The sequence below is a fragment of the Cetorhinus maximus genome, chromosome 30, assembly GCF_964194155.1.
Source record: "Cetorhinus maximus chromosome 30, sCetMax3.hap1.1, whole genome shotgun sequence".
In the NCBI taxonomy this organism is placed as follows: Eukaryota; Metazoa; Chordata; class Chondrichthyes; order Lamniformes; family Cetorhinidae; genus Cetorhinus; species Cetorhinus maximus.
The window spans coordinates 8,465,745-8,481,099 of NC_135908.1; the positions used below are offsets into that span (position 1 = coordinate 8,465,745).

Consider the following 15,355-nt stretch of genomic DNA (forward strand, 5'->3'; position numbering starts at 1 on the left):
AAGAAAAAAAATTGAAGGAATAGATCTTTATTATGAGCAGCTGAGATTAAAAACCCCGGGGAGACAGTTCTGAATTGCATTCTGGCAGATAATAAGCACCGAATCCACTGATTATTCCTTGCACAGCATTAACAGGGGTCAAAATTGACAGGGGTGCACTGGACCCAAACTGGTACACTTAGTAGTAGATCAGTGGCAGCGTAACTAATCTGGTGGACCAGTAAAATCAACTCAATGCCAGCTTCTTGCACAACTTCAAGTGCTTTATTGCACAAGCAGACGAGAAAGGACATGTGGGGAAATATCATGGAGAAATGCAAGAACAGAAACAGCTTACAAGGGTAAAACTGCAGTGTTAAACTATGACAACAGAACAAAAGAAATCCCACCGTCAGCCCCGGTTCAGTGGCTAACACCCTTGCCTCCAAATCAGAGGATTGTGGGTTCAAACCTCATGCCAGAGGTTTGAGCACATAATCCAGGGGCTGACGTTCCAGTGTTACTGAGGGATAGCTACACTGTCAGAGGTGTCACCTTTCAGGGATGAAATATTTTAAACCAAGGCCCTGTCTGCTCTCTCAATTGGACACAAAAGATCCCATGGCACTACTTCAAAAGAGGCGTTCCCTCTAATGCAAAAATAAGAATACCTGGAAAAACTCAGCAGGTCTGGCAGCATATGCGGAGAGGAACACAGTTAACGTTTCGAGTCCATATGACTCTTCAACAGAATGAAGTAAAAATAAAGAGGTGAAATATAAGCTGGTTTAAGGAGGGGGGGGGACACAGGTAGAGCTGGATAGAGGGCCAGCGATAGGTGGAGATAGCCAAAAGATGTAGACAGTCACTGAGAAAGGAAATATGGCTGTGAAAGCGGGTTTTCGTAAACACCTTGTCAAACACCAGGAGAGAAATGGAAAGCAATGAAGGTGAACAAGGCAAAAGAGAGATACGGAAATCCTGTCGGAGAGAAGAGCAATAGTCTAATGTCCTGGCTAACAATTATCCCTCAATCGACAACACCACATTATCTGGTTGTTATCACATTGCTGTTTGTAGGAGTTTACTATGTGCAATCTGGTTAGTGAGGCTGTGAAATACAATATATAAACGTCTCAATATACATTCCCCTCCCAGCCACTCACCATCCTGACTTGGAAATATATCGGCCGTTCCTTCACTGTCGCTGGGTCAAAATCCTGGAGCTCCCTCCCTAACAGCACTGTGGGTGTACCTACACCACAGGGACTGCAGAGGTTCAAGAAGGCAGCTCGCTCAGGGCAAGCAGAGGTGGGCAATAAATGCTGGCCTGTCCAGTGATGCCCACATCCCGTAAATTAATTTTAAAAAATCTTTTCGCAGCTACCTGTTGTATACAATTTGAAATATTATATACCACCTCATTTTAGGGGTAATGAGCCTACACATCTCCATTCTTTTCTGATAACTCAGTTCTTTCAATGCTCGGGATAGAGATCACAGCTTATCTCTGCATTATTGCTAGCTCCTCAATATCTCCCTATTCACCTGTGGTGGTGGTGCGCGTGTGTGTTCCGACTCAGCTCTGTCTTTTAAAGAGGCAATGATTTCTCTTCCCAGGACTGCTTGCAGGCAAATTGCCATCCACACAGAGTGAGCTGCTGGAACTTGCTGAAATTTCAGCCTCATCTTGTAGTCCAATAATGCAGCATTAGAGAGGGCCCACAGTCAGAGACACGATGCCCAGATAGCACACAGCTGGTGAGATTACAACATTTAGTAAAATTATATAGCACCTTAACACAGAAACCATCATATGGAGGCTTAAGGACCAGCTATTTGCAAAGAACAGTGAGAAAGATAGCCTGTTATTCCCTTTTTTATTTACTGTTTGATGAGGGATGAATCTTGGTCAGGACACAGAATGAACTCCCTGCTCACTTGTAATAGCGCTGTAGGGTGTGTTTAACATTCACTTGAGCAGGCCAGGGCTTTGGTAACCTCACCTGTACAAGAAGGGCCTCGGTTTAATATCTCAACCAAAAGACAGCACCTCTGACAATACAGAACCTCCCTCAGTACTGCATTGGGATCTCAGTTCATGTGCTGAAGTTCCTGTAATGCAGCTTGAACCCAACTACCCGGGAACTCAGAAGATACACGACTGCCAACTGAGCCATAGCTGAAACAACCAAGAAGGGTGAATTCAGAAAATCAACAGCCTCAAGCTACAGTAAAATGGTTTTGCAACAACAAACTCAGAAGCATCTGTGCCTTTAAGGATAGGCACTGGTGTTTTGTAAACCCAGTGGAGTTCTGCTCAAAAGACATTTTGATAATTAACTCCGTACGCAGAAAGAGAAAGTCAAGGGGGAAGGGCAGCACCATAACACAAACAGAAAGACCTTGAACAGGACAAATGAAAGCAGGCAGGAGAGGACAGTAAACACAGATAGCGATGACACAGCTTGATCCCAGTGACCTTCTCAAGGACAACAGTTTCTGCCACATAATTGCCGACTGCATTACGTTTAGTGATTACATTTCACCGACATACTCGGTGTGCACAATCTTGGCACACAATTCACAGCCAGCGTTCAGTAGGAATTGGGCAAATTTCACTTTCTTTTAGCAGTCTCTTCTCTCCTCAAGGATTAAATTCTTGTTGGGGCACAGACCCACATGATGTTTCTTCATGGACTGTGGTACTTATTTGACAATGGAAGGCACTGCTAGAAAGTATAGTCCCAGTGCCCAGGACATGCACTTTCTAGCAGGAGTCACTGGTAAAGGGATTAGGAATGGATAAGCAGGATAATCCCCAACCTCCACCAATCTTCTCGCCAAATGGGACTGAGGCCAATTACAGCGTCCCCGACTGCTGTCTGGCTCAAGACCTACCCCACAGAACTTTGAAATGCGCATGGTGCTAACTGACATTGACTCTACAGACAAAACCAGAGTTACTGGTTCTTAAATCACTCAATAATACAACAATTTTACTGGAATCACGCATCCTGTGTCAGGTAATCAGCTTCTCAGGATGGGAAGGTCCAGCCATAAGCAATCATCCCGCCTCAACCACCCACTGTACACTCCCTCTCATAGCCATACACTACTCCTTTAGCCAATACACCATCTAGGTCCCTCCTGAATTCACTGGCTTGACCTCTCCAACACCCCCTCCCCCATCTCAAGGAGACAGTGCCACTTTGTGAATTTAAACTGTCTGCTTTCTTCTCTGTACAGCTGGTATCTGTGACTCCTGCTTACACAGTCTGTTTATTTGGAAAAAATTATTTCAGCTCAACTTCTCCATATCTCTCACAATTCGAATCACCATGGTTCAATTGGTAGCGTAGTCACAACACAAACACGTGGTCCAGTCATCCATCAGACTCTGAACATCAGCAAATCGCCAAAGTTTACAACTCCCGTTAATTATCTTTACTATAAAACAGGGAGATGGAAGTTAAGTGGCACAGTATTAGATTTCAAACCACGACGCCAACAAGGCTTGTCTGTTTTAACAGAACAGCTAGAAATCACTCCACCCACCCAGCTTCTCACCACATCCCCCAACCCCAGTGTCTACCACATCCCTCAGCCCCACCTCTTTATTGCATCCCTTAATCCTTCCTTTTTCCAGAAACACAGCCAATTGCCTTTGACCCCATTTAATGTCCTTTCTTGGGAACTTACTCCACAATTTAAAGTTAATAATCTCCCCACAGGCTCCCCTTTTAACCAACTTTCCTAATCTTACAATTTGCCAGTTTCCATTATAATCCTGAAAACTTCAATCTTGTTTCTGAAGAAATCATGCAGCTTATCCTGCTGACTGCAGTTGCTCTAACTACCCAGTCAGTCCAATTTAAGGTTATTAATACTGATTTGAACACTGGAATTCAATGTAGGAAAATTGAAACCGATACAGCAGAGCTCACTCGATGCTGCTGGAAGTAGCTATGCGGTACATTCCTCTCCCCTTTATGACTTTCTAATCCTCTTTCTCCCACGGAAGTTGCTACGATACAGCAGGACAGCAGTGCCCTCTGGTACCTCAAGCAGGTAGCCGTGCTTCTGACGCGAGCCTCGGCAGTGAAGATCAGTGGGTTATTCCACTGTAGGAAGCATCGCAATCGAATCTAATAACACCTTCATCTAACATGCATACTTTCCACTGGATACCACTCAGGAATTGGCATCCAAGACTTATTTTTACCCTCCCAAGTTCAACTGCAGTCCACCAGCTGTGATCAGTTCGTTCAGTGCAGACTGGGAATCAAAGCTGGGCTTTTCCTGGTTGTTTGGCTGAAGTACACGGTGCCTCTACTCAGGGGGACACTGTGGATCTGCTCACCTCCAGAAATATTTGTTACTGGCGTCACTTCACAGAATACATTTGTGACTCAAAGTACATGAATTATTTGGCACAGTATTAAGTCATCGGAAAAATCACAGATTGGTCTGACATCAAGTCTTAAGTGGAAAAACACCACTAATTAAAAACAGTACCCCACCCCCAAGCTGACACCACCCACTTCACACCCAGATCACTCACATCCAGCTCTGTAACTCTTACCCACTGTTGACCTTGCCTGATTTCACCTCTGATATCCCTTTCACACTTTCCTGCCTCCTAAGCGGGTGTCCCTAATGCTCTCATCTCCCTCCCTCGCTAGTCCCGTCCCACTCAAAGTAAAACTTGTCCAAAATTCTGTTGCCTGCATCATTTCCCACACCGAGCCCCAATCGGTCATCACTCCTGATCCCCGCCTACTCAGATGTAAATCTGTGTTTATTTACAGATCACTGTCCCGCCTCACCCTGCAGCCTCCTCCAGCCTCACTTCCCAGCCCCTTTGACTCTGCACTATGCAGTTTCCCTCCCTCCCTCTGCTTGTTCCCTAACTAGGGGGAAGAGACTTAAACTGACTCAGCCTAGCAAGCAGAAACACTTGGGGGTTATCCCTGCAGAGGGTGAACTTACTGATGTTGCCAAACAACCAGATCTTCAAAGTGATGACCTTTAAAGAACTTGTTGGTGAAAATTTCATGTGCCAGATTCAAAAAAAGAGTATCAGATTATAATCATCGCCCAGAGCTCGGGAATCAACAGTACCCCTCCTGCATGGTGTTACAGGAACGCTGCCCATGGGCCAACCCTCCCCAGTAATTTTACAGAATTGTTACCCATCCCCCATAACGTTACAGTAATGCTACCCCACCCTCCACCGTAGCTAGAAGCTGCTAGAATGCTATCCATCCCTTCCCAGTAGCTTCATTTGTTTTTCCTTGATTTACAAATCCTTTGAAGCTTTGCCTCACCAATTCTCAAATCTATTCCAGTCCCACGTCGTGTTTATACCATAGAGCTTTCCAACTTCGGCTCTCTGTATGCCCTTCCATCGCTGGACCAAGAGCCACTGTATTCAGAAATTCTTCCCCTCTGCCCCATGACATCTCTTCCTGCATTACAGAACATGGTCTTCAGTACCCAATCCCTGTGTAACCCCCAACATTTGTGATGCTCCTTAAGGCATTTAACAGCAAACAGAGATGGTTGCTTTCATATCTCTGCATTCTTCCCATGGAAAACAGAAAGATGCAGCAGAAGGATTCGTGAGCTGATCAAAAGCTCGGCACGCATCCATTAGCTGTAACCGTCTTTATACCGGACCATTGTTTTGCAGGGGGGTGAGGGGGAGACGTTATTCCTAAATGGAGGAGGGGTTTTATCGTCACACACATCCACTGGAAGCAAGGTTCCCATCAGATGTCAACCTGGAAGTCAGAGCCAAAACTCCAGTCTCCACTCACCAGGTCTGAGGGGTGGGGTTCAAATCCTCCACCTCCTGATTCAGAGGCTGGACTGTTAGCGGTAAACCTCTCTCGAGCAATAAAGGGTCTGTATAACAGCAAGCCATTACAGTTTACTGAAAGTTTCAAACGCAGAAGAGACATAAAATTCTAACGAATGCACTGTGTTTCAGATACATGTCAAACAAAGTACAAACAAAAAGCTAAAAGCTACTGCGGATGCTGGAAATCCAAAACAAAACAAAAACAGAATTACCTGGAAAAACTCAGCAAGTCTGGCAGCATCGGCGGAGAAGAAATCAGTTAACGTTTCGAGCCTTCATGGCCCTTCGGCAGAACTGCAGCATAGTTTCAACAAGGGAGAAATATAAATTGGTTTAAGGTGGGTGGGGGGGGGGGCGAAGAGACACATTGAGGGTGTGGTGTGAGCAGATAATCAAAAGATGTCACAGACAAAAGGGTCAAAGACCACCTTCAACACCTCTTTGACCCTTTTGTCTGTGACATCTTTTGATTATCTGCTCACACCACACCCTCAATGTGTCTCTTCGCCCCCCCCGCACCCCCACCCCCCCACCCCCCACCCCCCACCCACCTTAAACCAATTTATATTTCTCCCTTGTTGAAACTATGCTGCAGTTCTGCCGAAGGGCCATGAAGGCTCGAAACGTTAACTGATTTCTTCTCTGCCGATGCTGCCAAACTTGCTGAGTTTTTCCAGGTAATTCTGTTTTCAAACAAAGTACAGATGTTCCTGATTTGATGAACCAGATTTCCTTGAAATGTTCAGTGAGCGCAGATATGCACTGCAAATAGATTGACTAATACCTGGGAATGATTATCACACAGTAATCTAATCAGGAAGGTGATGTCAACTCACTTGAGGCAAGTTCAATTAGTTCATAACTGTCAACTGATCCACAAGATTAGGTTACAATCTCAAAATGACTCAGATATTAATACAAACAGGATCATTAAAATATTTACTCAGCAATTCTGCTGTGTTTATGTTGTCTACATCAAGGCGAGCACTGTTCGCGCTAGGGAATGGAGCACCCCATCAAGCACTCCCAGGACAGGTACAGCACATGGTTAGATACAGAGTAAAGCTCCCTCTACACTGTCCCCATCAAGCACTCCCAGGACAGGTACAGCGCGGGGTTAGATACAGAGTAAAGCTCCCTCTACACTGTCCCCATCAAACACTCCCAGGACAGGTACAGCACATGGTTAGATACAGAGTAAAGCTCCCTCTACACTGTCCCCATCAAACACTCCCAGGGCAGGTACAGCACATTGTTAGATACAGAGTAAAGCTCCCTCTACACTGTTCCCAACTCAATTGCCAAATTAGCAGTTCTGTGCTCCCAAGGGTTCTGCCTCAGTTCAGTGGAACAATAGAGAACATTGGAGAGAAAGGAATGAAACACAGTCAGATGCATAATTAGTTACGAACACAATAAACAGTTTTAGAAAGATTTTCAGAAAGAAATCACTGTCCCAGCAAACTTACAGAACCTCAAAGATCATGCAAAATAATATCTTATATTTATACATTTCTAATGTGGAAAATGTCCTCCTAGAATAGAAACAAAAGCTAAAAAAGTGTGTGAGTTAATAAGGGAACGAGAGAGGGAGACCAAGAGAGGATGACAGGTCTTTACCTCTCATGGCTGAGTGAGAGGTGGAAGGGAAAGAGAAAACCAGAGGCAATTAGAGCTGATGACAGAGGGCAAGGCAAGGAGCCATTTGTAAATTAGGCTGAGGATTTGCAATTCTGCTTATCAGTACTTGGTTCTCAACAAAGTTACCTCCAAGTCATTTGCGTTGTTTCCAATCTGATTGACATTGGGTAATGATCCTCCATAATACTGCGCCCGAGTCTGTGCTAAACGCAAGTGGTGTAGTTTGTGGAACTGTACCTAGAAACAAATCAGAAAACAGAGTCAATTTAAAGTGACCTGCATTGTTGAAATATCAATGACAGTTAAGTCAGCAGAGTTATTGGTAAATAAAATTCTGCAGAATATATGGCACAGAAACAGTCCATTTGGCCCAACTACTCTGTGTCAGTGTTTATGCTCTACTCTAGCCTCCTCCCATCCTTTCTCATCTGTCAGCATAATCCTCAATTTCCTCCTTCATCATGTGTAACTAGCTTCCTTTTAAATGCATCTATACTGTGTAGATAGAACGTTCGAGCTTTTCGATAAGTCTAAAACAGGTCAAACCAAGCAATACAATTTAAGCACAAACAGGAGGTGGTGGTAGAGTGGTATTGTCGCTGGACTAGTAATCCAGAGACCCAGGGTAATGCTCTGGGGACCAGGTTCGAATCCCGCCACGGCAGATGGTGGAATTTGAATTCAATAAAAATCTGGAATTAAGAAGTCTAATAGTGACCATGAAACCATTGCCAATTATTGTAAAAAAACCCATCCGGTTCATTAATGGAAGGAAATCTGCCATCTTTACTTGGTCTGGCCTACATGTGACTCCAGACCCACAGCAATGTGGTTGAATTAAATGCCCTCTGAAATGGCCTACCAAGCCACTCAGTTGTATCAAACCGCTACAAAGTCACAAAGAAGACACGAAACCTGACGGAGCACCCGGCATCGACCTGGGCACCAGCAATGATGATGGCAATCTCAGCCCTGTCGAACCTGCAAAGTCCGCCTTGACCTCATATCCTCACCAACCTGCCTGCCGCAGATGCACCTGTCCATGACAGTGTAGGCAGGAGTGACCACCGCACAGTCGTTGTGGAGACGAAGTCCCACCTTCAGATTGAGGGCACCCTCCATCATTTGTGTGGCACTACCACCGTACTAAATGGGAAAACTGGGAGAGCTGTCTCACAGGCTAGTCAAGCAACAGCCTGACTCAGTCATCCTCACGGAATCATACCTTACAGATAATGTCCCAGACACCACCATCACCATCCCTCGGTATATCCTGTCCCACCGGCAGGACAGACCCAGCAGAGCTGGCGGCACAGTGGTATACAGTCAGAAGGGAGTTGCCCTGAGAGTCCTCAGCATCGACTCCGGACCCCATGAAGTCCCATGGCATCAGGCCAAACATGGGCAAGGAAACTTCCTGCTGATTACCAGGTACCGCCCTCCCTCAGCTGATGAATCAGTGTTGAACACCATTTTAAAAACCACTTGGGAGGAAGCACTAAGGGTGACAAGTACTCTGGGTGTACTGAATATACTCTGGGTGGGGGACTTCAATGTCCATAACAAGAGCGGCTGGGTAGCACCACTACTGACCGATCTGGCCGAGTCCTAAAGGACATAGCTGCAAGGTTGGCTCTGCGGCAGGTGGTGAGGGAACCAACAAGGGGGAAAAACATACTTGACCTCATCCTCACCAACCTGCCTGCCACAGATGCATCTGTCCATGACAGTATCGGTAGGAGTGACCACCGCAGAGTCGTTGTGGAGACGAAGTCCTGCATTCACATTGAGGATACCCTCCATCATTTGTGTGGCACTACCACCGTGCTAAACAGGATAGAATTTGAACAGATCTAGCGACTCAAGACCAGGTATCCTTGAGGCGCACTTGTACTTGAATACAACCTGTAACCTCATGGTCCGGCATATCCCCCACTCTACCGTTACCATCAGTCCAGGGAATCAACCTTGGTTCAATGAAGAGTGCAGGAGGGCATGCCAGGAGCAGCACCGGGCATACCTAAAAATGAGGTGTCAACCTGGTGAAGCTATAACACAGGACTGCTTGCATGCCAAACAGCATAAGCAGCAAGTGATAGGCACAGCTAAGCATTCCCACAACCAACGGATCAAATCTAAGCTCTGCAGTCCTGCCACATCCAGTCTTGAATGGTGGTGGACAATTAAACAACTCACCTGGAGCAGAAGGCTCCAGAAATATCTGCATCCTCAATGATGGAGGAGCCCAGCACATCAGTGCAAAAGATAAGGCTGAAGCATTTCCGACAATCTTCAGCCAGAAGTGCTGAGTGGATGATACATCTAGGCCTCCTCTGGAGGTCCCCAGCATCACAGATGCCAGTCTTCAGTCAATTCAATTCACTCCACGTGATATCAAGAAACGGCTGATGGCACTGGATACTGCAAAGACTATGGACCCTGACAATATTCTGGCTATAGTGCTGAAGACTTGTGCTCCAGAGCTTGCCACACACCTAGCCAAGCTGCTCCAGTACAGCTACAACACTGGCATCTACCTAGCTATGTGGAAAATTGCTCAAGTATGTCCTGTACACAAAAAGCAGGACAAATCCAACCTGGCCAGTTACCGCCCCACCAGTCTACTCTCCATCACCAGTAAAGTAAGGGGTCATAAACAGTGCTATCAAGCAGCACTTGCTTAGCAATAACCTGCTCACTGATGCCCAGTTTGGGTTACCCCAGGGCCACTCAGCTCCTGACCTCATTACAGCCTTGGTTCAAACATGGAGAAAAGAGCTGGACTCCCGAGGTGAGGTGAGAGTGACTGCCCTTGACATCAAGGCCGCATTTGACTGAGTGTGGTATCAAGGAGCCCTAGCAAAACTGGAGTCAATCGGAATCTGGCAGAAAGCTCTCCACTGGTTGGAGTCATGCCTAGCACAAAGGAAGATGGTTGTGGTTGTTGGAGGTCAGTCATCTCAGTTCCAGGACATCACTGCAAGGGTTCCTCAGGGTAGTGTCCTCGGCCCAACCATCTTCAGCTGCTTCAACAATGACCTTCCTTCCATCATAAGGTCAGATATGGAGATGTTTGCTGATGATTGCACAATGTTCAGCACCATTCGCGACTCCTCAGATACTGAAGCAGTCCATGTCCAAATGCAGCAAGACCTGGACAATATCCAGGCTTAGGCTGACAAGTAGCAAGTAACATTCGTGTCAAACAAGTGTCAGGCAATGTCCATCTCCAACAAGAGAGAATCCAACCATCGCCCTTGACATTCAATGGCATTACCATCACAGAATCCCCCACTATCAACATCCTGGGGGGATTACCATTAACCAGAAACTGAACTGGACTAGCCATATAAACACTGTGGCTTCAACAGCAGGTCAGAGTCTAGGAATCATGCGATGAGTAACTCACCTCCTGACTCCCCAAAGCCTGTCCACCATTACATAGCACAAGTCAGGAGTGTAATGGAATACTCCCCATTTGCCTGGATGAGTGCAGCTCCCACAACATTCAAGAACTTGACACTGTCCAGGTCAGAGCAGGCCGCTTGATTGGCACATCCACAAACATTCACTCCCTCCACCACCAACGCAAAGTGGCAGCAGTGTATACCATCTACAAGATGCACTGCAGGAATTCACCAAGGCTCCTTCGACAGCACCTTCCAAATCTACGATCACTACCATCTAGAAGGTCAAGGGCAGCAGATACATGGGAACACCACCATCTGGAAGTTCTCCTCCAAGTCACTCACCATCCTGGCCTAGAAATATATCGCTGTACCTTCACATTCGCTGGATCAAAATCCTGGAACTCCCTTCCTAATAGCACTGTGGATGCACCTACACCACATGGACTGCAGCGGTTCAAGAAAGCAGTTCACCACCACCTCCTCAAGGGCAGTTAGGGATGGGCAATAGATGCTGGCCCAGCCAGCGAAGCCCACATCCCATGAATTAATTAAAAAAAAGGTCAAAGGTTCCCTGCACTTCAGGACTTGGGGGTCACGTACTGTCATTTTGACGCCACTGTGCTTGAAGAAATGTGAAATAGAAAGACAGACTTGTATCTATATAGCGCTTTTCAGAGTCACCGGATGTCTCAAAAGGGCTTTGCAGTCAATGAAGTGTAGTCACTGTTGCAATGTAGGAAACACAGCATCTAATTTAAACACAGCAAGGTCCCACAAACAGCTAGGTGATAACAGCCAGACAATTGTTTTCCTTGTGATGTTGATTGAGGGATAAATATTCACCAGGTCACCGGGAAGAAATCCACTGTTCTTCTTCAAAATAGTGCCATGGGATATTTTACATTCACCCATGCAGGCAGATAGGACCTCGGTTTAATGCCTCATCTAAAAGGCAGCACCTCCGACAGTACAGCACTCCCTCAGTTCTGCACTGGAGTATCAGCCTAGATTTTTGTACTCAAGTCTTAGAGTGGGACTTGAACCTGGAACCTTGTGACTCAGAGGCAAGAGTGCTACCAACTGAGCCGCAGCTGACACTATATTGTCATTACTGTTTAACATAGTCCAATATATTTCTTGTGAATTATTCTGAATTCATTATTCCAAATTGTCCCTCTTCCTCCCCTGCAAGAGGCAGAGCTGAGAGTCCAACAACTCACAAATTTCACTCCAACCACTAATAAAATCCCATGGGAGAGGCCTCTTGTCCTGCCCAGCACTCATCCCTCAACCATAAAAACATTAACTGGCCTGATTCATTTAATTGCTGTCTGTGGGATCTTGCTCTGCAAAAAAAAAATGCTTCTGTATTTGCCTTCGTTTTGATTTGTGTGAAGTATTTTGGCATGCTTTGTTTGGCAGATTGGTTGAAAGGTGCTTATCCTAAATGTAGGTCTCAAGGGAAAGTGCAGTAATGCTGGGGAAATAGCAAATGGCAGGCTGCCCAAATAACCATGAAAGCAGATTTATTATTGCTCAAGACTGTCTGTACTACATCAATTGCATGAGTCAAATAGAGGGAGCAGGAATGTTTTGCAATGGTTATCTGCATGGACTCAGTAAATGTTTACAGAAAACCAGGCAAATTAAAAAAAAAATTAACAAATTAAATTCCTGCTTTGGTTTATTTTGCAACAGCAATGCTAAAAATGCATTGAACCTCACAAAGCCGCTGTGCAATGATACAAACCTGGTCAAACCACTGGGTTTCTCTGCACCCCAGACAATCTGATCCCTCGGCTCCTGGACACATGGACTCAAGTTGAACTATGGTTCCACAAGCACCCAATGTCCTTCTGTCACCTCATTCAAGTGGGCATTCTGAGGCCAGACAGCTGGCGTTGGGCAAGCTGCTCGACTGCAGAAGGCATCATCGCCAAGCCTGACCCTGTCTTTGCCCAAATCCACACATTTTACTCGTCAGCAGGGAAGGTGAAGGAAGTCACTGAACTGCAATGAGGAGCGGAATCTGGCAGGATTCTTGTATTCCTCAGAGCTCTGAAGCTAGTTTGAGCTTCTCTGTGTTCCTCTCTTTCTGAGGTTAGAGACCGCAGTGGCTCAGAGTCATACAGTACAGAACATCATTCAGCCCATCGTGCCTGTGCTGGCTCTTTGAAAGACTATCCAATTTGTCCCACTCTCCTTTTTCCCCCACTGCCCTGTAATTTTTCTCCCTTCAAGTATTTATTCAATTTGCTTTTGAAAGTTACGGCTGAGTCTATTTCCACACCCTTTCTAGAAGCACATTTCAGATCACAACAACACAAATTTTCCTTAGCTCACCACTGAGTCTTTTGCCAATTATCTTAAACCTGTGCCCTCTCGTTACTGACCCTCCTGACAGTGGAATTAAAGTAAATAGGGAGAAAAGATCAAACCCCTCAATTTTGTTGTCAAATCTCCTCCTAACATTCCCTGCTCCAAGGGAAGCAACAACAGCTTCACCAGTCTCTCCAAATAAATTAAGTTTCTCATCTCTGGTACCTTTTTGGTAAACCTCCACAGCATTCTCTTCCAGGCACTGACATCCATTATAAATGCTCCTGATGTTTTATTACATTAAAGGCTCTATAATAAATACAAGTCGTTGTTACTGCTGCCGAGAATTGGACACAATATTCCAGCTGAGAACTTGGCAGTCATTTTCAAAGCATAACTTGCTTGCTTTTTTACCCAGTGACTCATTTTGTAAAGTCAAGGACCCTGTAAGCTTTTTTAAAAAAAAAATATATCCTTGTACTATATACTTGTTTTATCACCTTCAAAGGTTTGTGCTTGTGAACTCCTGGGTGCATCTGTTCCTGCACTCCCCTCGAATGATACCATTTCATTCATATTGACTCTCCTCACTTTCCCTTCCAAAATGCACTACTTTCCATTCTCCTGGATGAAGTTTAACCTAGCACATCTGCTCACTTTCACCAGTCAGTCAATTGGCCTCCTGAAGCCTGCTCTTGTCCTCCTCACTGTTTGCCACATTTCCCAGTTTTTTTTTGTCATTTGTAAACTTTGAAATTTTGTCTCCCTTACCCTAGCCCAGGTTATGTTAAAAACCACATGTCCACGCCACGGGGCTTCTAATCCAGATGTTTGATGTTTGGAACAATAATCCAGGACACTGGAGTTTAAAATCCCACCATGGGCAGAGTTCGGTTTAAACAATCTGGGAATCGTGTCCTCAGTAAAAGTGACCATGAAGCTGTCAGGCTGCTGGGAAAACCCAACTGGTTCACTAACGTCCTTAAGGCCTTACCTGGTCTGGGCCTACATGCGGCTCCAGTCCCACACCAGTGTGGCTGACTCTGAAAGTGGGCCCAGTAAGCCATCGTGTGTATTGAAATTGCACCGTCTTCTGAAGGGGAAATCAGAATTGGGTAATAAATGCCAGCTTTGCCAATGAAATCCAGATCCATGAAAGGATATGTGAAACCGCTGGCTTTCCTGGTCTGCGTTGTTTAAGAATACTTCCAGCAGGGTGTTTAACTGGAGCTGGTGGGGGGGGGAGGGTGACAGAGTGTAAAATCTAAAACAGACATGACAGAATCACCCATGAAGCAATCTTGCCAGTTTCAAGATGTTCCAGAGGGTGCGCACGTGCGAGAGGGTGTGAGCGTGCGTATGCGTGATGGATGTGAGCGTGTGAGAGATTGACAGTTCTCTGCAGGTGCGGGTAAAATTCAGAAGCCAAACCCAATTCCACGAAAAGATTTAACAAACAAAAAATGTCAATGGTGTTTTTGTTTTCATATGGGACGTGACCTTCCGTACACTGGTAACTTTCCAAAAAAACATTTCATCCTCAAGCTCATCACGCTTGCGTAAAACTTGCCCTTTCTCAGTTGATCCGTGCCATTCAGACATGTTTTGCCAAACATGCCACAAACAGTAAAGCACTTCAAATGGATCACAACTTGAAGAAAGAAAGACTCGAGATATCGAGTGGTTCCACTGAGGTGGTCGTGTTCCTGTCTCGTCGGTCAGAATATTGAGGGGAAAGTCTCAGTCCAGGAGTAAAGCCAACCTTGAGGGACAGCTGCACTGTCAGAGGTGCCTTCCTTGGAAACATGTCCCTTAATCCAAGTCGCCACCCCACCATAGGCATTGCCACTGCTGCTGTCTAAAGTACATTCCAAGCCCTTCCTTTGCCAGCTTCCTAAACAATAGGGCTGTCACTGACTTAGAACCTTGCAAAGCCTCAACTGCATGTTTGGGTCTTTTACATAATTGAGAATTGCATGGCTTAACCTTTTGTTCTTAAGAATGCAGAGATTTGACTAGGCAGTGGGTAGCACTCTCGCCTCAGAACCAAAAGGTCATGGGGTTCAAGTCGCACTCCAGGGACTTGAGCAAAAAAAATAAGAAAAATCAATGCTGACACTCCAGTGCAGCACTGAGGGAA

The 15,355-nt window shown here is 45.6% G+C and overlaps 1 protein-coding gene across 1 annotated transcript in view; it reads right to left on the reverse strand.

Annotated features, from left to right (window-relative positions):
• Positions 1–15,355, reverse strand: part of crtc3 (CREB regulated transcription coactivator 3) — a 69,380-nt gene that overhangs the window by 41,511 nt on the left and 12,514 nt on the right. Inside the window, exon 2 of the mRNA XM_078532349.1 lies at positions 7,613–7,723. Within this exon, the coding sequence (XP_078388475.1) occupies positions 7,613–7,723 (111 nt within the window). The remainder of the gene's footprint in view (positions 1–7,612; positions 7,724–15,355) is intronic.